We start from the raw sequence: 25,044 nt of genomic DNA, 5'->3' as shown, positions 1-25,044 counted from the left end.
GTCATGTACTAGAGGTGGTTTTAAAATGGTGAAACCCCATCATGTCTACATAATAAGCAAGCTATTTGTAACAGCTTACTGCTATTAAAATGGATTTAACAGTTCCTTAACGGATTTCCCTACTGAAATCAGCAGGTGGCTGGTGCTAACATACCTAGTAGTAACAAGCTGCAAACTAATTTGATACAACCAGTTAATACAGGAAGCAAATGGGAATTAAAAGCCAATGTGATAGCTTAAGCCTGAAACAGCAGACAATAACTTTACTAGCATGTTAAGTTAAATAAACTGTATAAAAACATGAGAGTATGAACAACAGGGCTTGTCTTAACACGTCTTATAATGCGAGGTTCCGCACTGATTTATAGTACTGAACAAATCTGCATGTGAATATCTTAAGCTAGATAATGAGATACTGACCCTTTGTACAGTCATGTCACTGTGGGTAGCAAAACCATTGTGGACTTCCTAGAAAAGCATTTGTGTTCCATTATAATCGAAGTACACATTTTGATATACAATATTCAAATTTCATGATTGATGATATTCATAAGGAAAACACATTCAAGTTAGATTTCCAAAATCGCTGCCTTCAAAGTGGAATGCAAATAAAAAAAAGAAGATATAAACAATAAATATGGTTTTCTTTGTTGCCCAAGACAATACTTCTGCATCACTGGATCTGCCTTAATAACAGCTAACCATTACAATGCTGACAGTATTATTAAACACTGTCCTTTCCAGTTCACTACATCAGGTCATAGCACTTACATAAATCTCCTTCAATTACTCAGGGTGAAATATATTTTCTAGCTCTGACAAGAGACAGCGGAATGATTCAGCACTGAATGTACCAAGATTAATCCTCCAACACCAGTTTATTAAAATGTGCAAGAGGGTAGAGTATAAAGATGTGAAATTATTATTATTATTATTTTTTTTAAACTAAATGCCACCTCCTGACATCTGAGCCTTTTCATTTTCTAGCTCAGTGGGCACAGCTGAGCGTCACAACCATTTTATCCTTTCTCCGAGGACACATTGCGTGTATTCATCTCTGGGAATCTGCTGTGTTTTTTTTAAATAGTAACTGCAGATTAAACTGTAAAGGCTCTGTGTTACTGTTTTTGTAGACTGACTGACCAGACAGTCTGCTCACTGTGACACCATTGACGAAGCAACAGCAGCTTTGCAGTAAAATATCCACTCTCACTCCTATACCATTTCAGATATATATACTCTCTTTAAATAAAAATGATTTTATAAAAATTTGAGAACATTAAGAGTCCATTCGGCCCATAAAGGCATGTTCTTCCTCTATTCAGGAGCTCTAACTAATTGATAAAATTGAATAGTTTTTTTTAAATTTTTTTATTTTAATATTCCTATTGTTTAGAGGCTACTATATAACCTGGTAGTATAGTCTGTGCATTTATAAACTGAAAAAAGAGCCTTTAGTTCTATACCATTTAGGATTTCATAAACTTCAAATGATATAAACATTCACATTTTGAAAAATAACCTTTAAAATCAACATCATTATACAATCTATTTTCATCTAGTCTCAATAATTTAAAATAAATAGTAAACCCATATTTATATAATATGGGTTTTTGGTAAACTGCTGTGTACCAAAATGATCAAGAAGAAAAAAGAAAAAAGAAAAGGATATTTCATGTACTTAAAGGTAGAATAATTGATTACAAATCAATATATACACTATTTGTATTCTTTGTATTCTTCAAATACTATGTAGTAACACTACGTAAGATACTTGTATTCAATGCAAACATATTTCAAAAGATGATCTACAGAATATAACAAAAAAAAAGTCATGGTTTGACCCGGTACCAAACTGCTTCCTGCCATTGAAGATACTGCAGCTTTTATTGTATTTAAACTACTGGACAATGCAGCATGGGAAAGGAAACAAATTTCCGTTTTCTAATAATTTCCTCTGAAGGTTGTCATAATCGGATATTCATAAGACCAATTTCTCAGGTTTTATTTGGCAGAATACAGAACACTTTAAAAAGACATTGCCTTCCTGCTCTTTAGTACAAATATTACTGCATCATATTAGTCCAACTTTGAAGCAGCTGTTTAACAGATGTTCTTTAAAGTGATGCCGAACATGACTTCTTAATAAACTCAATACTATGGATACTTAATGTCATGGTCGGTGTTATACTACTTAGTGATGGTTATTAATGAAATCTGTAATCTGCGTTTCCCTGTCATTATCATAGATGAGGATGATGATTATGATTATTATCTCTTCTCACAACCCTAGGGGCTGGCGTTATTGTCCAAGAGTTGATCATTTTACACCTTGATCTCGGGGTCAGACATATCCTGGAAGATCAAGATGTCTTGAAGATGTTCTCTTTTGTAGAGTTTAGACGTTAGTTCTTGGAAGCAGCCCTTCAAAGTCTTGGATAGGGCTCCCAGGGTACCTATGACAATTGGAACCACTTTAGCCTTTCCTCCCCATGTTCTCTCTAATTCCATTCTCAGGGGTTGGAATTTGGACAACCTTTCTTCCTTTGGTCATATAATGTCTAGGACAGTACTCTTCTGTGGGTTGGATCCTGAACCCTTGTGGATAAGTAGGATATCAGTCTATCTGGCTTTGACAGGGTTATCCAGTCAGAAGATGAAGTCTTACAGGATCTTCATTCTCATTTTCTGTGACTGGCACAGGTTTGTGTTCCCAGTGAAGGGCACAGTCTACTTGATTGTGTCTTTCACAGTACACACCTTGTGCCATTAACGAACTGCGGCTGACAATATGCATTGCAGTCTATGCCCATTTTTTGCATCTTCTGCATTTGTTAGTAGTTTCACCATTTTTTAAGACATGGTACCCCAGCCAGTTGGTATGTAGAGCCTGGTCTTGTGCAGCTATGATGAGAGCTTCAGTGGGGGCTTTAAGTGGGATGTTCTTAGCCACTGGAGAATCTTCAACAATTTGTAGATGTTTTGCCCATTTTCTACGTAGGGCCTTTGCCTCCCACTTCATGAGATGCTCTTCATGATCTCTTTGTTTTTCCCTCATGCCTTTCTCCACATTTTTTTCTTTTAAAGCAGATTCTGTGCTTTGTTTGAGGTACTCAAAGAGGGGCACACTGTTCCTTAAAACACACGATCTTCAATACTCTTTAACCCTCTACCGCCTTTCCTTCTAGGTGCACAGAGTCTGTCCATGTCTGCTTTTGGATGGAGAGCTCAATTTATGGTAAGCTATTATTATTATTATTATTATTATTATTATTATTATTATTATTATTATTATTATGAACCTCCCTTTTCAATGAGGGGGTCTAAAACCAACCCAGCATACGATATTGTTCACTTTTCTACTGCCTGCACATACAGTATTAAGATAAAAAGTTTTGAATAAGTAACAATATATAAATTCAGGCTAGTTTTTTTTATGGCATTAGCAGTCAGTATGTGTGCAGCCTAAGCTGTGCTTGGGAATACAAATAAAGAGGCACAGAATAATATCCAGAATGGCAGATGTTGCGTGAGTGACAAGGGGAAATATATTTAGACATTTAGGACGTCTGTAACAAACTTACATAATGCAATGTGTAAGAGCATACTGAATCTAGGCGAATAGTTTTAACTGGTCCTCAAGTATCCCTAATGGTCAGGGTTTTTTTTTTTTTTTTGCAGCCTGGTGATGACCAAAGACTCCAGAGCAATCTAGTCTCAGAGTCTGTCTAGAAGCATGGTCTTGTGTGCACTGGAAAACAAAGCATATCTAACACATATATTTAGTCCCTCATTAAAACAAAAACCTGGACTGTTGATGGTACTGGAGGACCAGGGTTGAAAAACTGTGATGTCGGCCCCCCTTTGGCACTTCTCTGGGAATCACTTCAAACAGGATACTTGCTATTTGTTCCACACAGACATTAACCATTGTTTATTATTATTGCTTCCTTCTGGTATTTTTAGAACTAGCCGACCGATATGTTCAAACATTGCAGTATTAGTAAAGTATACCAGATGAAATAGATTTTTACAAAAATAGAAAATTTTAAAATAAAATAATAAAATAAGTTACATTTAACAACTTACCATAAGAAATGGAGTAATGCATGTTGTCAGTCTTAAAATCATCAGATCTCATTGGCTGGAGTTGGTCCCTAAAAAAGAGTTTTCAAATTTAAACATTTTTTTTATTTGTTGTCAGCAATTATTTTCTTCTGGGCACTGAGATTAATGACCAATAGCGATTCTAATACTGTAATACACAGTAAATACTAGAAACAATGCCCCCCCTCCCCCCCCCAACCCGGAATCAACACTTCTTACCTGATAAAAGATAAAACAACACAACACAAAGACATATTCATACTGTAGTACAGTACAATGTGGTTATATGGAGATTAATATATATATATATATATATATATACACACACACACACACCTGCATTCCCTGCATTCTGACTTGCTGAGCTAGTGGGCTATAATTCCTAGTATATGACAGACTGTTTGTAACCGCAGAAAAACAAATCAAACAATATCACTCCACCAGTTTTATTTGTAACAGAATGTTGTTTCAAGTAAATTTCAACCTTTTTAATAACATGTTAATTGAAGAATGGGTAAGTCAAAACTTCCCAGAAAATAATACCAGCACCTCGCTGATGTCTAGTATTGGTGTAAAAGTAGTGAGGAGTACTGTCGGACAAACTGAAAAACCTATTACAACTAACAGGGTGGTCAAACTTACTTTTAGATTTAAACAGATTATTAATCAGATAACCAAAATTAAAATATATCTGAAAGAAGTCCATCGCTGAACTAACTCGGAGTTTCAATAATTAAAAAAAATTAAATGGATTATATTAAAATAACGTAACAATTAAAAAAAAAAAAAAAACACACAGTTTGCTGTATTGTTTTGTTAAAATAGCAAATCACTTGGTTGTGCAATACCTGCCTCTAAAAACACCATCTCTCATTGTAAACCACTTGTCAAAAGTGGAAGGCACTGATTGAGCAGCTGCCCTAGTGCACCAAGTCCACCAAGTCCATGCTGCAATATAACATTTTGAAATCTAACATGAAATACTGTACTGCAATAATGGTAGACACTTTCGATATCGTTTTGTAGTTTCTTAAATTACATTAAATAAAATATCTAAATTATGTTCCTAGTTTTTTAAAAATGTTTTATGTTTCAATCCTATAATCCTAGGTGATGCAAATCTTTTGGCCATAGCTGTATGCTGGTTGCATAGGCAGATCGTTGTGCATAGATACAAAGATGGATGAAACCATAATATGAAATCTAAACTTGTTGTTAAGAAGCCTAAACTAATTTAGGCTACTTAACAACAAGAGAATATAATCCCCCAACCCTGGAGCCTCACAGTTTCATCCATTCCAGGTTTTAATACAAGCTTGTCTAGCCACATTGTGTATGTAACAAATAGTAAAACCAGGGGTGGATCAAACTGCTATGCAATTATTTCCATCATTAATACAGCAGAAGTCAAATGATCACAAGACCGCAATATAGTAGCCATAGTAACCACAGTAACCTGCAGTGCTGGGGATTTTCCATTAAACCCACCGCAGGTTCTGTGCATGAATACTCAATTGCAGTCCTGTAATGAAAGAAAGAAAGAAAAAAAAAAAAAATCACAACAACTCACCTGGAAAGCTCAGCCTCTGGAATGCATTTCAGCTCCTTAGAACTAAAGTTTTCTACAACGGGAGAGTCAAGGGTAGTGGAGCCATTGCTTAGTCTTTCGCTGCTCTCATACCCAGATTCAGTCCTCTGCATCTGGCAGTTGTCATTGCGGATCTTAAGGTTCACCCCACCCTTTGTTTTTTCTTTGTCAGGGTTCCCTTTGCCTTCGGATTCCAGCGAGCTCCTGCTTCCTGTTTCCTGTTTCAGCTCATCCTCGTAGATGGTCATTAGACTGTTCTGCTTCCGTTCCTCCTTCGGCCAGTGGTTAAAGAGGTGCTCTCTGTTGTACTGCGTGCTCTCACTTTCATTCGGGAGCTTGCGTCTTGGGCTGTGCGGCTGTTTTTCAGTCACATTGAAAATACTGTCGACATTGAGAGTTTCTCGTATGGGCTTCCAGGCTCTGCTCTTGCTCCGGCTCCCACTGCTCCTCCCTCTAGACTCCTGGCTGCTGTCTGTGTCGTAACCACTGGTAAACTCATTCCGGGACTTGCTTTGGGTTGGGAGGCCTGGCAGTACCTGTACCCTATTGGCTGGCAACCTGGGTTCAAGAGAAGATCGGGCCTGGTGGGAAGTCCTTTCGTGACGGGAAGGCCCTTTTCCCTGGCTACTGTACAACCGTTGATCTATACATTGTTTAAATCCATTTTCTGTAGGTGGTGAGGCAGACTTACAGTATGGCCTGCTGTCTGCAAACATATCTGCAAGCAAAGTAAAAAAATAAGTGTCAGATTCTTATATGAGAACCTCTTCATTCAGAGGTTAAAACAATGCGGCAGTGAAAAGGATGACATTTATTTTACAGGGGCCAAAGTATATACTCGTCCCCCCTGTCGGAAAAGTGCAGGGGCCATGGCCCCCCCTGGCGGCGACACCCCTACTGTGAGAGCTATATATGGTTAAATATTGGAAAGCTTTGCACTTTGCACCTTTGTGGTTTTGTTGGTTCGATACATTTTTATTTGGTAGTATTATGAGTTTTGTTCTGTATTTATTAAGTAATATTTGCACATGTTTCTATATTGGTATTATACAACACAAAACTGGCTCCTGAGGAGGTGCTATATATATATATATATATATATATATATATATATATATATATATATATATATATAAAATAGATGGGCTTCAGTGAGTTACAGGAAAATCAATCTAGGGTTTCTGTGACGTCATAAATTACAAGACAGAAGGTCGAGTAATTTATAAACTGTCCCAGAAACCCGAGATGGAATTGTTTTCCTGTAACTCTCTGAAGAGGCCCGTCTATTATTTTTTATAATACATGGATACCCTTGTGATGCTAATATTAAAAGAAGGCGAGGTTCAGTGTACAGTTGGGATTTTTTTAAAACGTAGTGTTTCAGTGCTGTACTGATGTTCTATGTCGTTATCCGTTAGTGCTTCAGCTTTATTTGGATGACTGTCTTTACTTTGTTTTAATTTTCCATTCCTCTCCAGTTTCTTGGAGCTACGAATGCACCAGCTTTACATCATATTTTTTTAGATCAAATCAACAGTACAAAGGTCACTCTTGAAATCAGTACTTAAAGGCTAAAATATGCACAAGAACACAGAAATTGGACTATGGAACAATGGTCAAAGGTGCTTTGGACTGTTGATGGATGGACAACGACACCTGTGCCTTCTGCCAGTTTTGTTGTCAATTTAACGCTTGTCTTCTTTCTATTTCTTAAGGATATTGTCTTCAAGTATTGCTCATCCTTGTTAGACGGCTTTTTGGGTCTTCCAGTCCTGGTTTGTCAATTACAGATGATGTTTCTCTGTACTTGTTGATTATGCTTTGGATACCACACCTTGAAAAATCGAGTGATGCAAGCTATTTCACTCAATGTTTTTCCTTCTTTATGCAAGTCAAGGTTGTTATAACAGTAGAAAACAGTAGTGGAGGGTTTGAGTAAATTGTTGATGCTCATAATGCATCAGAATAGAAAAATGCAACATTTGTAAGACTTCTGCACAGCAGTGTATATTTTATAACAAATAAAAAGCAGAACATTTTTTGAAGTTCATACCGCATAGTTATCAAAGTCTTTTTGCTGTACAGCTGTCCGTCTGGCATGCTGACTGCTGCATAATACAATTTCGATCCCGGCCGTCATTTGTTTTCATCGTCAAGTTGAATTTGTTTAAAATTTCAGAAAGTCAGAAAACAGTGACAGTGACATTTTAATCACCAATTGTGTTTGGAGCATATAGACACATTTTTATAAAGTAATAACATGAGGTTTACTTGTGCCTTCTTGTAGCTGAACAAGCAAATAAAAACTGAAATTTAACTTCAAATAAAACAAACGTGGAAATGGCGTTGTAAAACGAAGGGGGAAAAAACTCACCGTTTTGGTTCTCGTTTATTACATTCCGTATAACAGAAAGTCGCAACAAAAAATCTATAATATATACAATCTATATAAAAAATTACTACACAACATTTCCAGCAAGTTGGACACTGTTTAACGAGGCATTTCAGAATGACATGCTTGCCTTTTTTCTGTCCCATGAGATTCTGGCATGCTCTAAAGCTCTTATTTATTTCTTAGCAGATGCCCTTATCCAGGGCGACTTACAATTGTTACAAGATATCACATCATACATTATTTCACCTTATACAGATATCACATTATTTTTTACATACAATTTATTACCCATTTGTACAGCTGGGTTTTCTACTGGAGCAATCTAGGTAAAGTACCTTGCTCAAGGGTACAGCAGCAGTGTCCCCCACCTGGGATTGAACCCACGACCCTCCCGTCAAGAGTCCAGAGCTGGTTGTATTTATTTCTTATATATTAAATCTCACATATCACACGGAGCTCTTTTTCATCTGATTTTTTGTATCTGAATACATGTCAAAAAATATTTGTTCGAATATTCGGATATCTGTCCCAGCACTAATTATAACTGTGTTGCTTTTATTTTTAACCATATTAGAACTGTAAACCTCATTTGAAAACACTATGATAATAAATGATGACTCATTAGTTAACCTTTCTTTAATTCAGTGTAGAAAATTCTGGCCTTACAGCCACTAAAAAGTCAATTTTGCAGCTTCTGGCCCACTCCTGGCTCTGTGCGTTCAGGGATATTGTTCATGTAGTGTGGACCGGAGTCAGGCTCAATGGAGCGAGACTAGCAATGGTAGAGTTTAGTCTCTGCTGCCCTAGCTGACTATTTATTATGCAATGACTGGTTTATATAATTTCCTATTTTATTATGTATGTATTCTGTGTAAGCTCTGGTTTCTCTTTATATAGTTTTGTTCATTTGTGATTCTAAATGTATGTGTGTGCTCACAAAAATAAAATAAGTACACACCTATGAAACAAAATTTAATATACAGTAGCTGTACCAACACTATGCCTAGGCTTCTTGGCTGAAGTAAAATAAAAGGATTAAAAGAACCAGGGTATTGAAGATAAATTATATTTGTAGCTGAACCTACCTGTGTGTCTACCAGAGTCCTGTCTTCTCTGACCTCTTTCAAATTCCTTCTTCTGCGATCTGACCTCTCCTGCTTTCTGTGCACATTCTTTGGAGATTTCTCTGAGCTTACTCTTAGGATCAACAGGGATGATTTTCACTAGAAATCAAATGTATTGTACAGTTAAATAAAACTAACTGTAACCCACCCTAGATCAAGATCATAATGCTTAGGAATGAGACAGTAATATACAACTATTATTTGTTTTGATGTATAACAGTATCTACTTGTTTTGCACTTATGAGCATCAGTTCAGTGCAGTAGTGTAATATTCTGGATCACTATGGACTTAGTAAAGAATAAAATAATTCAACAACGTCTCCCAAGAAATAGAAGTCAACAGTTCCACGGGTTATTCAGAAATAAGTCACAAACCCTGACTGATTGACAGGGTTTTAAATGAGGGGGTTGTGTCTAAAAGGTTAAAGGCATGACAATAAAAAAGGTAAAGTAACTCACAATGCAGGGCAACCAAACATGTAAACATTACAAGGGTCAGATTGCACTAGAAATCCATTTATCTGTAGATTTTGTTACATTGCGGGGAAAAAAGTCTGTGTCTTTTGCATGCACTTTAAGCATCACCATTGGCATGTATGTGTTGTGGAATTTGTAAACAGAAACTAATTAATAGTTTAAAAACACACTGGGGCGGGGGGATATATATATATTTTTGTTTTAAAAAGAAAATAAAAAGGCCTAATAGGACTTTTAACATTTATGTGCTGTTATAATAACAGGTGCAATGTATTGAAATATTTCAATAAGTTTCAGTAAAGTCTCCTATCTCTTTAGTAATTTCTTTCTCCTACCTTGCCCTCGGACACCACTTGTTTGTCCATTCCCCCTGCTGAATCCTGAATTTGAATTATGTTGCAATTTCTGTTTGAAGTTGCTTTGGTTTGAAAATGGGCCAATTCCATTTTCTTTTGGAAGAACTAACTTTTTAGCTGTTACGTCTGCAATTCAAAAAGAGGTTACTGTTGTTACAGCATCTTCCATGAGTGAGAGGAGCAAATGGAATTCAATGTCATTGCCTTTCAATTTGCCTATTTCATCAGGCCAGAATACACATAGATACATTTTCAGAAAACAAATATCATGAAGATCTTAGAGTAGAGAAATACTTTTTTATGTTTTAGGAGTATTCAGTTTTGACCATAAGTATAGACACCATTACCTGCTTTCACTGTACAGTACGTGGAACAGCAAGCATCTTTGTCAATCCTGATCATTGCAAATCAGCAGAATAAAAATGGTGTCCAAGCCTGTGCTAAAACAGCATTTGTTTTCTATTTGCTAACCCTCTTTTTTTCTGAACAGGAAAAAAAAACAACCCCTCAGTAAAAGCCAAACCTCACAGTAATCAATGGTCGGCCCGCACAGTTTTCTATGAGGGCATCTTAGGACGGCTGGCAAATTTGAAATTCAATGAAAAACACATCAACCATAAGTGAAAGGTTTTCACTGACAGGAACTAATATATCAAAGTTATATTCAGAACATTTGATGGAGGCTGTGTGGTCCAGTGGTTAAAGAAACAGGCTTGTAACCAGGAGGTCCCTGGTTCAAATCCCACCTCAGCCACTAACTCATTGTGTGACCCTGAGCAAGTCACTTCACCTCCTTGTGCTCCGTCTTTCGGGTGAGACGTAATTGTAAGTGACTCTGCGGCTGATGCATAGTTCACACACCCTAGTCTCTGTAAGTCGCCTTGGATAAAGGCGTCTGCTAAATAAACAACTATGATGGTACAGTATTATTGTTGTCTTAAAATGTAAACTCATTTACTCTACTGGTTAATATTTTAACCAATATATATACAGTTGTAGTGAAAAGTTTACATACCCCAATGGAAACTTATAATTTGTAGAAATTACCCAAAAACAAAGAATTTTAGGAAAAATCTTTTGTAGAAAAAGTTTTGCTTTTGTGGATGAGGAAGGAAAAAAAAAAAAAAAGTTAAGAAATGTCTACAATTATTTATTTCAGCATTTTTTATAGATCTGTTTTTCATATACATAACATACCAAAAGATATTGGCCAATTCATCGGAAACCCACCGCTACAAAAGCACAACTGGATGTTCCAACACAACAACGATCCAAAGCACACATCAAAATCTGAATGGTTAAAGAAGAATATAATCAAGGTTCTGGAATGGCCTAGTTAATGTCATGATCTAAATCCAATTAAGAATCTTTGGTATGAGTTGAAGGTGGCTGTGCACTCAGAATTTGAATGAACTGAAAGAATTTTGCCTTGAAGAATGGTCAAAAAAATCACTAAAGAATCATGCCAACAGCTCATTGACAAATATCCTAATCATTTAAAAGAGGTTATTATTGCTAAAGGTGCATCAACTTGCTATTCATTTAATTTCATTCATTTTCCTTGTCAGGGTATGAATACTTTTGAATTTGCATTTTTGGAGTTTTGCAAAAAAATTGCTGAAATAAATAAATTGTAGACATCTATTTCTTGTAACCTCATCCACAAAAGCACAACTTTAGCTACAAAAGATTTTTCCTATAATTATTTGTTTTCGAGAAATTTCTAGTAATTATAAATTTCCATTGGGGAATGTAAACTTTAGACTACAACTGTGTGTGTGTGTATGTATGTATGTATGTATGTATGTATGTATGTATGTATGTATGTATGTATGTATGTATGTATGTATGTATGTATGTATCTATCTATCTATCTATCTATCTATCTATCTATCTATCTATCTATCTATCTATCTATCTATCTATCTATCTATCTATCTATCTATCTATCTATCTATCTATCTATCTATCTATCTATCTATCTATCTATCTATCTATCTATCTATCTATCTATCTATCTATCTATCTATCTATCTATCTATCTATCTATCTATCTATCTATCTATCTATCTATCTATCTATCTATCTATCTATCTATCTATCTATCTATCTATCTATCTATCTATCTATCTATCTATCTATCTATCTATCTATCTATCTATCTATCTATCTATCTATCTATCTATCTATCTATCTATCTATCTATCTATCTATCTATCTATCTATCTATCTATCTATCTATCTATCTATCTATCTATCTATCTATCTATCTATCTATCTATCTATCTATCTATCTATCTATCTATCTATCTATCTATCTATCTATCTATCTATCTATCTATCTATCTATCTATCTATCTATCTATCTATCTATCTATCTATCTATCTATCTATCTATCTATCTATCTATCTATCTATCTATCTATCTATCTATCTATCTATCTATCTATCTATCTATCTATCTATCTATCTATCTATCTATCTATCTATCTATCTATCTATCTATCTATCTATCTATCTATCTATCTATCTATCTATCTATCTATCTATCTATCTATCTATCTATCTATCTATCTATCTATCTATCTATCTATCTATCTATCTATCTATCTATCTATCTATCTATCTATCTATCTATCTATCTATCTATCTATCTATCTATCTATCTATCTATCTATCTATCTATCTATCTATCTATCTATCTATCTATCTATCTATCTATCTATCTATCTATCTATCTATCTATCTATCTATCTATCTATCTATCTATCTATCTATCTATCTATCTATCTATCTATCTATCTATCTATCTATCTATCTATCTATCTATCTATCTATCTATCTATCTATCTATCTATCTATCTATCTATCTATCTATCTATCTATCTATCTATCTATCTATCTATCTATCTATCTATCTATCTATCTATCTATCTATCTATCTATCTATCTATCTATCTATCTATCTATCTATCTATCTATCTATCTATCTATCTATCTATCTATCTATCTATCTATCTATCTATCTATCTATATATATATATATATATATATATATATAATTCATTACCTCAGTTCCTAAGAGTAGTTATCTAAATTGTTTGTGTTTAATCATGCTGAAAATGCACACAGAGAAGTCAACTCACCTGAAAACTCACCATTTAGAGGAGATTTATAATGAGACCACAAAGTGGCCTGCTGGAGTGCATCCTCTGTGGATACCGCTGTTCCTTCAGGGTTAGCATAGAAAAGGAGAAGTGGCTGGAAGTGGCCTCGTATGCATTTAGTAACCACATCTTTCCATTTGGATCCAACCTGTGGGGAAAAAAAAAAGAAAACAAGGGTATATAAAAGCAGGATTTTTTTTTTTTTTTTTTTACATTACCGGTATATTTCTATGGGCATTCATAGAGACATCTATTTGCAAATTCTATCTGGTGTGCTTTTTAATTTGTTAATATAACAGATTAATTACATGCATCATATTTTCTTTTTCTAAATAACAAATTTTGTTAAAAACACCACAACACTAATTATGTGAAACATATATTTGTCAATTTCACCATGCAAAGGGTATACTGTCCCCAGGCCCTGTTCTTATACACCAGAGCACAGCCTGCAGTGATCTTTGATCTGTCTTTACAGATACCATGGTCTTTTTTGAAAACAAATCAATGTAAAATGTCAACTTTCTTGGTATCCCTGTTTTTTTCTTCCATTTCAAAAAGATCCAGGCATCCTGCCTGAAATGACCTCAAATCCAATTAAAACAGTGCTGTTGTGCAGGATCCAAGCAAGAGATCAAAACAGATACACTTGCAGCAATTTGTTTTAGTTGCAGTATCAGCAGACTTTGCTACTTACTTCTTTAACTGTGGCATCATCAAAGAAGACCCACTTGGAAGATTTAGTATGATAAGCAAAGGCACAGTAGTGTCTACTGGAGTAGCAGACCATTCCAACAAGGTGCAGTTCACTCTTTTTCGCCTGCTCATCTGTGACTCTGTAGAAAAGCTACAAGGCACAATGGAAAATACAGTGCATTTAGACAATAGTACTTAGCAACTTTGCAATATTTTTTTAAGTAATAAACTTGATCTCACCCCTGTAATATGTAAATTATAACAATACATGCGATACCTTATTGTTGTTTTCCTATCTTCCCGATTCACTTGAAATATCATTGAATACTGAGGTATTTTCCTATTAAATACAAGACCTCAAAAAAAGTGTACTATTTTATTAGGATGCGCCAAATGTTTTCTAATGTCGATGACTCCAAAAAAAAAGTATTGGATATCATTAACAAGGCTAAAAATATTAAATACCATAGACCAGTGAAAAGAATATTATACATTACAAAGTTTAAAGAATGTGTGATCATGTTATGTAGGGTATTTTTTTTTTTTTTACCAGCACACTGTATTCCAATGGGTTATTATATATTTTAAACTTCGACTTTTTTTGGCCAATAAAAAAAAGCGAAAACCAAAACACACTAAATGGCTTAAACTATATATTAGAATACAAACGTATGATATACTGAACACAGTGCCATGCATGAGACTCAATTCCACATAAAATGTAACACAATTAATAGTCAATGTATCATGTGTTATTACTTCCTATCTAGGCCGAAATACAATTGGTTTTGTTTTGCGCTACAAAACCAACATTATTCGCTGGATTCTATTTTCCTCTTAGGTTCCTGTTGGTGCAGGGAACTTATCACCCTCAAACACCAGCATATTTGCTATGTCTTAACCACAGCAAAATAACAAACTCTCTTCATTTTCTCTGTTTAACGAATTGGATGAGTGGGAAATAAGTTTTAAAAAAATATTTATGTTTTTATGATGTTTATTTTCACTTTAATAACAAACTTTTTTTTTTTTTTTTTTAGGTTTCCTTTAAAATGCAAATGTCACAGGGACTAGGCAAACATTTCTACCTAGATAACATGCCCTTGACAGAGTGTAAACTAAAGCCTTTTATTCTCTGATCTGAAGTGAATTTCTATTATTAACCTGAACTATAACTAGAATGTATGCAAATCTATCTAAATTTCCACTACATGCTGGTCAAGTAAACACATATATACTACACAGCAAGTATCTATAAATTCCATTAACTAACAAGTCGAAAGTCAATGAAGATATTGTTCTATTCCAGCCCGAGTGGGCTAAATGGGGACTGGAACCAGTGATTCATACATGATGCTGTCTGATTTGTAGGGAATGTTGCTTACTGTATGTAGACAATTTGTGGACTAACAACTGTGTTAAAATAAAACGGAGGAAAACGTATATGACATTCACACATCCTTCCCTTCTGGCACTGGAGATCTGCCCTGCCTGCCCTTTATTGCGGCCCTAACCTAAGCGACATGGCAGAATACAAAGTAACCCTAGAAAGGCATGATCTCATCAGGGCAAACCACTTGTACATTTGATGTGGTTATGCAACTAAAGACTTACTAAAATAAAAAAAAATAAAAAAAATAATAAAATAAATTGGCCGCTGAGCATTTTTTTCAGTTCATTGCAAATCAGCCCCTTTGCAATTGTAATCAAACTAGTTGACTAATTTATTAGCAGAATCTGGCAACCAAGGTTTTTATTTCTGGTTGTTGAATCAGTCTATTTGAAATTAAGGCCGTTTAAATGTTCTGTCTCTGTTCTTGTTTACTGCATTAATTGATTGTACACTACACTACCATGCCTTAATAGGTTATCCTGTATGATTTTCTGCTCATGTTTTTGTTGAAAAACACCCCACCACAACTATAAATACAAAATGAGAGCTATCAGTTTCATGAAAAAGTAGATGTAAAAATGTGAGACATACCGACAGAGACATTTATTGCAAAGCTACCACGAATAGTCATTCTTGATACAGTGCTCTAAAATGTGTTTTAATATTGATTAGAGATAAGACTTACATTGTGAATTAACAGGTATTTTGTGCCAATGCTGTGACTACAGTAAAAGACACCTTAAGAGAGCCCCTTAATTCTTTGAGCACACCTCAATCCTTTCCTGAACACTTTCCTGAAGTGTGGTAGCGTTGTGATGTGGAGGAATGTTCACACAAGGTTAGTTAGTTCTGAGCCCAATTAAAATTCTGGATCGTGAACAAATACCTGTTAATTCTGTGTTGAACCTGAGGCTTACCTATCCATATTTTTTGTTACTAAAAAGAGCTGAATTTTCTCAAATAGATCCAAATAACCACAGATATGAAAAACAAAGAAAAAAAAGAATTATATCAAAATAAAGAATGATGGTTCCTTTCAATTAATTGTTCTTACCCCAGAGAGATTTATTTGTGGCCCAAGAGACCTAATAACCTCCTCAGTGAGATCAGAGTTCTCTGTGTCCCAAACGAAGCCAATGGTCACAATCTCGGGACAGTTCATCAGCACACGTCGGATTTTAATCCTCTGCCCACAGGTACTCTGGAAAGATAAAAGTATTGTTATTATGGGTATTGTTTATATATATATATATATATATATATATATATATACAGTGCCTTGCGAAAGTATTCGGCCCCCTTGAACTTTGCGACCTTTTGCCACATTTCAGGCTTCAAACATAAAGATATGAAACTGTAATTTTTTGTGAAGAATCAACAACAAGTGGGACACAATCATGAAGTGGAACGAAATGTATTGGATATTTCAAACTTTTTTAACAAATAAAAAACTGAAAAATTGGGCGTGCAAAATTATTCAGCCCCCTTAAGTTAATACTTTGTAGCGCCACCTTTTGCTGCGATTACAGCTGTAAGTCGCTTGGGGTATGTCTCTATCAGTTTTGCACATCGAGAGACTGAAATTTTTGCCCATTCCTCCTTGCAAAACAGCTCGAGCTCAGTGAGGTTGGATGGAGAGCATTTGTGAACAGCAGTTTTCAGTTCTTTCCACAGATTCTCGATTGGATTCAGGTCTGGACTTTGACTTGGCCATTCTAACACCTGGATATGTTTATTTGTGAACCATTCCATTGTAGATTTTGCTTTATGTTTTGGATCATTGTCTTGTTGGAAGACAAATCTCCGTCCCAGTCTCAGGTCTTTTGCAGACTCCATCAGGTTTTCTTCCAGAATGGTCCTGTATTTGGCTCCATCCATCTTCCCATCAATTTTAACCATCTTCCCTGTCCCTGCTGAAGAAAAGCAGGCCCAAACCATGATGCTGCCACCACCATGTTTGACAGTGGGGATGGTGTGTTCAGGGTGATGAGCTGTGTTGCTTTTACGCCAAACATAACGTTTTGCATTGTTGCCAAAAAGTTCGATTTTGGTTTCATCTGACCAGAGCACCTTCTTCCACATGTTTGGTGTGTCTCCCAGGTGGCTTGTGGCAAACTGTAAACGACACTTTTTATGGATATCTTTAAGAAATGGCTTTCTTCTTGCCACTCTTCCATAAAGGCCAGATTTGTGCAGTATACGACTGATTGTTGTCCTATGGACAGAGTCTCCCACCTCAGCTGTAGATCTCTGCAGTTCATCCAGAGTGATCATGGGCCTCTTGGCTGCATCTCTGATCAGTCTTCTCCTTGTATGAGCTGAAAGTTTAGAGGGACGGCCAGGTCTTGGTAGATTTGCAGTGGTCTGATACTCCTTCCATTTCAATATTATCGCTTGCACAGTGCTCCTTGGGATGTTTAAAGCTTGGGAAATCTTTTTGTATCCAAATCCGGCTTTAAACTTCTCCACAACAGTATTTCGGACCTGCCTGGTGTGTTCCTTGTTCTTCATGATGCTCTCTGCGCTTTAAATGGACCTCTGAGACTATCACAGTGCAGGTGCATTTATACGGAGACTTGATTACACACAGGTGGATTCTATTTATCATCATTAATCATTTAGGTCAACATTGGATCATTCAGAGATCCTCACTGAACTTCTGGAGAGAGTTTGCTGCATTGAAAGTAAAGGGGCTGAATAATTTTGCACGCCCAATTTTTCAGTTTTTTATTTGTTAAAAAAGTTTGAAATATCCAATAAATTTCGTTCCACTTCATGATTGTGTCCCACTTGTTGTTGATTCTTCACAAAAAATTACAGTTTCATATCTTTATGTTTGAAGCCTGAAATGTGGCAAAAGGTCGCAAAGTTCAAGGGGGCCGAATACTTTCGCAAGGCACTGTATATACACACATATACATATATACACACACACACACACACACACACACACACACAGTATTTGGGCAGTTAAAGTCAAAGAAAGCAATTTCCAGCATTTCTGTGTGTTCTATTGAAACGTATACATTTAAGTAGAGATTCAGCTTTATAATAAAACAACACATTATTACATAACATGCATAAAATTTAAAATAACATGCAAAAACAAATTTCATACTTTGACAAAAGTAATCAGGCAATCAACATATTTTGTATGCAACCCATTCGTTGCTAATTATTGACAAAAGGTGCAAAATCAAAAAGAAAAAGGTAATGTAGGTACACAAAAATGTGAATAACTGATAAAAAAAAAATCCATTATAAATCAGGACATTTTGGACTAGGAGTCCTTCTTCAGCTGTATGTTGATTTTTTATTTTGTGTTGTTTTTTCACACTGGACACTGCAATTGCTTACTTACTGAGATTATGTAAAGCCCTTTATTTTAGTGGTCCGAAAATTTCACGTGTTTATATATTTTTTTAAATATAGCGACTTTTATTTGAGTGATTTTCACCTACAAATGTGGTTTTTCATGACACTGTAGCTTTAAAGTTTAATGTTTGTTTTGTGAAAATATTTGAAATGACAAAACAGTGGACATACTGCAGCAACTTTTAATTGTATTTCAACACCCTCCACACACTTCTGCCTTAATGACGACTTTACGCCCCCTGGGCGTTGACTCGGCAGGATCTGATCTATAACATGAAAAACCTGAGATTCCCAGCTGTGAAAAGCAGCTGTCTTTGTGATGCTGCAGTGTTGTCTTTGCGCTGCTTTGTGCAGGCTGCAGGGGAAGGATGTTCTACTGTCTTTATAAATAGCACACAGCCTCACGACACCATTGGTGACCGTGGCACGCTACTTTATGAAGTATCCATAGCATGGAAAACTTTATATTTCTAGGTTTTCATTTTTCACATATCTATTTTACTTTTTCTTTTCAAATACTGAATTATAATACATTTTACAGTACATTAACTACATTTATAACATCTGAATATTTAATTATTTAACAGTTTAATATGCTATTATGATTATTCAAAACTGAAACTAAACAATTTTAACACATTCTTTTTTACTGTAGCCTACTTAGTACACAATTAACACAAGATAGATCATGGTGCTGTATTATGATACTCTGCAGTACCTTACATACAGTCGCAAACAAAAGTATTTGGGCAATCAACGTATTTTCTATGAAACCCATTCATTGCTAATTATTGACAATTATCATCACTGAAAACCAACACCTGATGATAATTATAGAATAAATAAATACATAATCATCAAGTGCTGAAAAATACATTGGAAATGTGTGATTCAAAACAGCAGCAAAATGGTTAAAACTAAGCCAACTCAAAATGGCAGTGATACAACTAAACGAAAAAGGAGAAACTACCAGAAAATAGCAGAAAGACTGTTTACCGAAAAGCACTGTGTGGACTTGTCACAAAGATGGCTTTGTGGGGACGTCAGACCAGGAAATAGACACACAGTACTAAGGGGTATGAAGCACTGATGCATGTGTTTATTATAAATAACATTATTTAAACAAAACAAAACATTTTTAAATACAGTCAACCCTCTTTATACCGCCAGGTAAGGGCCATGGGCAAAAACAGACAATAAGAGAGGGTGGCGTTATAGTGAGGGTCAACAACAAAAACACACACACACACACACACACTTCTATGTTTGCAAAAAATTCAAACGTTTTAATTTTTTAGTTTATACTTACTTAAATAAATAAATAAATAAAACACTAATTTAGTTTCAAATCACCCAAACAACAATTCCATAAAAACAAAAAGCATACTTTTTTTTTTTTTATTTAAACTGTGCTGTCATTTGAACTTTACTGTTTGTGAAACACTATTCTGCTGTTTACAAAACTTTTGCTTTAGTTTAGGTCAGCCTTCATTTGTGCTAAATTTGCACGTAAACAAACAAACCTCTTACCGTACTTTTTTTTTTAACATTTACTGTGGTTTATAAAAGTCACTTATTTTAGACTGCGTCAAGCCTTTTTCAGGTTAAACAAATTGACCCGTTCCATCAAGGTAAGCCATTTGTTTTTATCCATTAGAATGTCTCCAATTGTCCTTCGATTAACAGTATATGCCTCACATAGGAGAGAAAACATTTGCAATGTTTTGCTGACTTGCTTTCTTATTTTCAGATGCACACATGCAGATTTTTTTCTTTTGCTCTGGTGTTAAATGTAGGGTCGACTCACCATTTTGTACTTTCTGTTTTGCTTCGGGAGCAGAAGTGTTGATGACATTGGTATGAACGTTAACAACGAATTAGGAAAGCGAGTCAAATGTTAACTGCATAACTTTGCTGTTTTAATTGACCATGATTATTTCACTGGTGCTACAATGGGGGAAACTACAATGCTTATATTTACGTTTGCTTGGCTTGGGAAATTGGCGGGTGGCGGACAGCGGGGTGGTGATATAACGGGTACAAATAGCACTGTTTTTATATTGGTGACATTTATTCAGAGAGAATAGCTGGCGGTATGCGAGGGTGGCATTATAAAGGGGGGCGGTACAACGAGGGACAACTGTAACAGCAAAACAAAACGTCATGATGGCCAAAATAAACAAACACTACAAACAGAACACAAAACAAATACCGTGCTGGTTCAGCGAGCAGGTAGTTTGCAGTTGCTTTTCTCTCTTTGCATACATCTCACAAACAATGTCTCTGTTTTGCTCTCCACTCTCATCCACCTCTCTGGAGCGGCTGCTTCGCTTTTACATATGTGGCCACCTCCCCAATTGGTAATTACTTAATTAATTAATTTGGGAGATGGCCACATTACGCACGAGTTTAGCTGGATGGGGGATTTTAACCCCATCCATGCTGTAAAACAATAATACAAAACGTCATTTAAACACAAAACAGTACGTCCAAACAATAATAATACAAAATAATACATAATACGCACAGGGGCAGGGTGTACTCCATCACAGGCTATGATTAACAAACACAGGAGAACAGGAACTACTGCAACTAGCTCCAAGTGTGGAAAACCAAGAAAGACTTCTGCAAAATCTGGAAGAACAATTGTTCGAGCAGCCCGGCAAAATCCTCAGATTCACGAGCAAACAATTCAGCGATACCTTAACAAGATGCATGTCCATGGGCGAAAACCAAGTTGCAAACCTTTGTTAAAAACAATACACAAAAGAAAGCGATTGGAGTTTTCCATTGAATACTTGAAGAAGCCAGATTCCATTAAACAAATTTTATGCTCAGACGAATCCAATATATAACTTTTTTCACCAAGAAAGCAACAATATGTTTGGAGGAAGAGAGCAGAAGAATTTAAAGAAAAGTTCATCATGCCCAGTGTTAAACATGGTGGAGGTTGTGTGATGGTATGGGCTTGTTTTTCTTCCTCAGGCACTGGCAACCTTTGTATTGTAGAATGATCAATGAATGCTGCAAAATATCAAGACATTTTGCACTCTGATTGTTAACCAGTGCTAGAAGGCTTATTGGACGGGTTTGTATTCGAGCAGGATAATGACCCTAAGCATTCTGCGACGTCTACAAAGGAATTTCTGAAAAAAAGTAAGGATTGCAGCTATGGATTGGCCATCTCAGTCCCCAGACTTGAATCTCATCGAGATGTTGTGGATTAACTTGAAGGCTGCTGCTGCAAAAATGAAACCATATGTGTTGAAGAATGGGCAAAAATATCTCCGGAAAGATTCCAGGAACTGGTTTCAAAATACAAAAAAAGACTGCAAGCTGTAAAAATTATTTTTTGCATGTTATGTATACACCGTGTAACAATTTTTTTTTTTTTTTTTTTGTTCCTGGGTAGTAAGTGTTATTTCCTAATTGCTTATGCCTCAATAGTATAGAAAATGGCTATTATTCCCCACAAACTTTGCTTTTGTGACCAGGACAGTGATATTTTGAAATTTACCTATTTTCCAGAACATTCCAGATAGATTCAGTGCTGAGTAAACTTGGAGTAACTTCTAGAACTTTCTAGAACTTTCCAGTAATATAAATAGTAGAATAAATACAGGGGCCTTAAGCCCACCAGTTCAGTTTAGTTCCAGCTGCCTAAGTGGATACATATCTGCATTTTTCTGAGATGGCATCAAGAGGCTACAAGCATCCGGCAGACGCTGAAAAATACATTGGAAATGTGTGATTCAAAACAGCAGCAAAATGGTTAAAACTAAGCCAATCTCAAAATGGCAGTGATACAACTAAACGAAAAAGGAGAAACTACCAGAAAATAGCAGAAAGACTGTTTACCGAAAAGCACTGTGTGGACTTGTCACAAAGATGGCTTTGTGGGGACGTCAGACCAGGAAATAGACACACAGTACTAAGGGGTATGAAGCACTGATGCATGTGTTTATTATAAATAACATTATTTAAACAAAACAAAACATTTTTAAATACAGTCAACCCTCTTTATACCGCCAGGTAAGGGCCATGGGCAAAAACAGACAGAAAAAACAGATACATATCTGCATTTTTCTGAGATGGCATCAAGAGGCTACAAGCATCCGGCAGACGCATTTTGCTATGTCTGCGGCCAATTTATCAAGACAAGAGCGAAAAAGTACTCCGTGGAAGCATCTGCTAAGATGTGTGAGGCCTACAAGGCATATTTCGGCATGCCTGTCGGGGATCAAGACAAACCCTGGGCACCTCATTTCACCTGCGAGCACTGCAAAAAAACTCTGGAAGGTAAGATGGACAATTGTTGCTCAGAATTTTATGTTATAAAATTTGTTAATTTTTAAAATTGTAAAAGTTTTTAATTTTAAAATGTTTTACAATTTTCAATGTTATTGAAAAAATATATCATATATGAAAAATGTTGCGAGAATCTCTTACACATTAGTCATGGGTGAAATAAATGTATTTTTGTAGGATGGTACAGATGGGAAAAGAGAGCCATGAAGTTCGCTATCCCAAGAATTTGGCGGGAACCCACTGACCACTCAAGCAACTGCTACTTCTGCATGGTGGACCCTTCCAAACGTCGAACTGGCAAGAATGCACCTGCTATCAGGTATCCGGACCTTCCTTCATCCATCGCCCCGGTGCCACACTGCCATGAGCTCCCCGTACCCACTCCTCCGGAGACAGAGCAGCCGTCTTTAGAAGAGAGCAGCAAGTCAGAGAGCGAGGAAGACGTTGTAGATCCAGATGACAAATTTCAGAGGTAGAGCTGAGGAGAGAAACCCATACTACCCCAACCAAAAAGACCTCAACGACTTGATTAGAGATCTTGGTCTCACCAAGTCCAATGCCGAGCTTTTGACGTCTAGGCTCAAGCAGTGGAACTTGTTGGATGAAAGTGTGCAAGTCGCAGATCAGAGGAAGCGTCACCAACCTTTTTCCAGCTTCTTCACCCGTCAAGATGGGCTCTGCTTCTGCCACAATGTGACCAGTCTGTTTGAGGCAATCGGAATCGCCTGTAACCAGAATGAGTGGCGCCTCTTCATTGACAGCTCATCCAGGAGCCTCAAAGCCGTGCTGCTCCATAATGGTAACAAGTACCCGTCTCTTCCCCTGGCTCACTCGGTGCACCTCAAAGAGGATTACAACAGCATCAAGACCTTGCTGGACGCCTTGAAGTATGATGAGTACGGCTGGGAGGTCATAGGAGACTTCAAAATGGTGGCGTTCCTGATGGGTCTCCAAGGCGGTTTTACCAAGTTTCCCTGCTATCTTTGCCTTTGGGACAGCAGGGACACCAAGGCGCACTACCACAGGCGGGACTGGCCACAGCGGACCGAGTTCTCTGTGGGGAGGAACGTCAAGTGGGAGCCACTGGTGGACCCCCGGAAGGTGCTGATGCCACCACTGCACATCAAACTGGGCCTTATGAAACAATTTGTCAGAGCTCTAGATAAGGAGTCGGCAGCCTTCAAGTACCTTCAAGACTTCTTCCCAAAGCTGTCTGAGGCAAAGGTCAAAGCCGGTGTCTTCGTCGGACCACAGATAAAGAAGATCCTGGAGTGCAATGAATTCCCCAAGAAGCTCACTAGTAAGGAGAAAGTGGCTTGGAACAGCTTTGTCGCAGTGGTTCGGGGCTTCCTGGGCAATCACAAGGCCGAAAACTATGTGGAACTGGTTGAGACTCTGGTGAAGAACTACGGCACAATGGGCTGTAGGATGTCCCTCAAAGTCCATATCCTTGATGCTCATCTCGATAAATTCAAGGAGAACATGGGAGCGTACTTGGAGGAGCAAGGCGAGCGCTTCCACCAGGATATACTGGACTTTGAACGCCGCTACCATGGACAGTATAACAAGAACATGATGGGAGACTACATTTGGGGGCTGATTCGTGAAAGTGATTTACAGTATAATCGTAAATCTCGAAAAACTACTCACTTCTAAATCTTCTGTAGTCATTTTTGTATTACTTTAGTATAAATACATGTTAATTTGGATTCATATGTTGTTTTTTTCTGACTTTATGTGAACAAAAAGACACAAATTCACCCGTTTTCTCATTGGAAATAGGTAAATTTCAAAATATCACTGTCCTGGTCACAAAAGCAAAGTTTGTGGGGAATAATAGCCATTTTCTATACTTTTGAGGCATAAGCAATTAGGAAATAACACTTACTACCCAGGAACAAAAATTATGTTACATAGTGTAATGTGTTGTTTTATAAAGCTGAATCTCTACTTTGAATTTATATCTTTCAATAGAACAATTAGAAATGATAGAAATCCCTTTCTTAGTGGTTTGACTTTTTTTTTTTTTTTTAACTGCCCAAATACTTTTGTCTGCGA

The 25,044-nt window shown here is 36.4% G+C and overlaps 1 protein-coding gene and 1 long non-coding RNA gene across 11 annotated transcripts in view; one reads left to right on the top strand and one right to left on the bottom strand.

The window, feature by feature from the left end:
* LOC131701940 (uncharacterized) overlaps positions 1 to 3,770 on the top strand; it is an 84,162-nt gene extending 80,392 nt beyond the window's left edge. Inside the window, exons 2-3 of the long non-coding RNA XR_009309166.1 lie at positions 3,189 to 3,238; positions 3,682 to 3,770. This is a non-coding gene — a long non-coding RNA (uncharacterized LOC131701940). The remainder of the gene's footprint in view (positions 1 to 3,188; positions 3,239 to 3,681) is intronic.
* Positions 1 to 25,044, bottom strand: part of LOC117409345 (inactive ubiquitin carboxyl-terminal hydrolase 53-like) — a 68,673-nt gene that overhangs the window by 14,767 nt on the left and 28,862 nt on the right. For 9 of the 10 annotated variants that reach the window (XM_059002776.1, XM_034015256.3, XM_059002767.1 and 6 more), the window contains 7 exons: positions 16,358 to 16,504; positions 13,912 to 14,061; positions 13,194 to 13,362; positions 10,027 to 10,173; positions 9,176 to 9,313; positions 5,678 to 6,413; positions 4,090 to 4,157 (listed from right to left, as the gene is read on the bottom strand). In XM_059002776.1, coding sequence (XP_058858759.1) covers positions 4,090 to 4,157; positions 5,678 to 6,413; positions 9,176 to 9,313; positions 10,027 to 10,173; positions 13,194 to 13,362; positions 13,912 to 14,061; positions 16,358 to 16,504 — 1,555 coding nt within the window. The remainder of the gene's footprint in view (positions 1 to 4,089; positions 4,158 to 5,677; positions 6,414 to 9,175; positions 9,314 to 10,026; positions 10,174 to 13,193; positions 13,363 to 13,911; positions 14,062 to 16,357; positions 16,505 to 25,044) is intronic. The other variant, XM_059002780.1, reaches the window with a different exon arrangement.

Source organism: Acipenser ruthenus, chromosome 2 (assembly GCF_902713425.1).
Source record: "Acipenser ruthenus chromosome 2, fAciRut3.2 maternal haplotype, whole genome shotgun sequence".
NCBI lineage: Eukaryota > Metazoa > Chordata > Actinopteri > Acipenseriformes > Acipenseridae > Acipenser > Acipenser ruthenus.
This window is presented reverse-complemented; position numbering and strand designations above follow the sequence as displayed.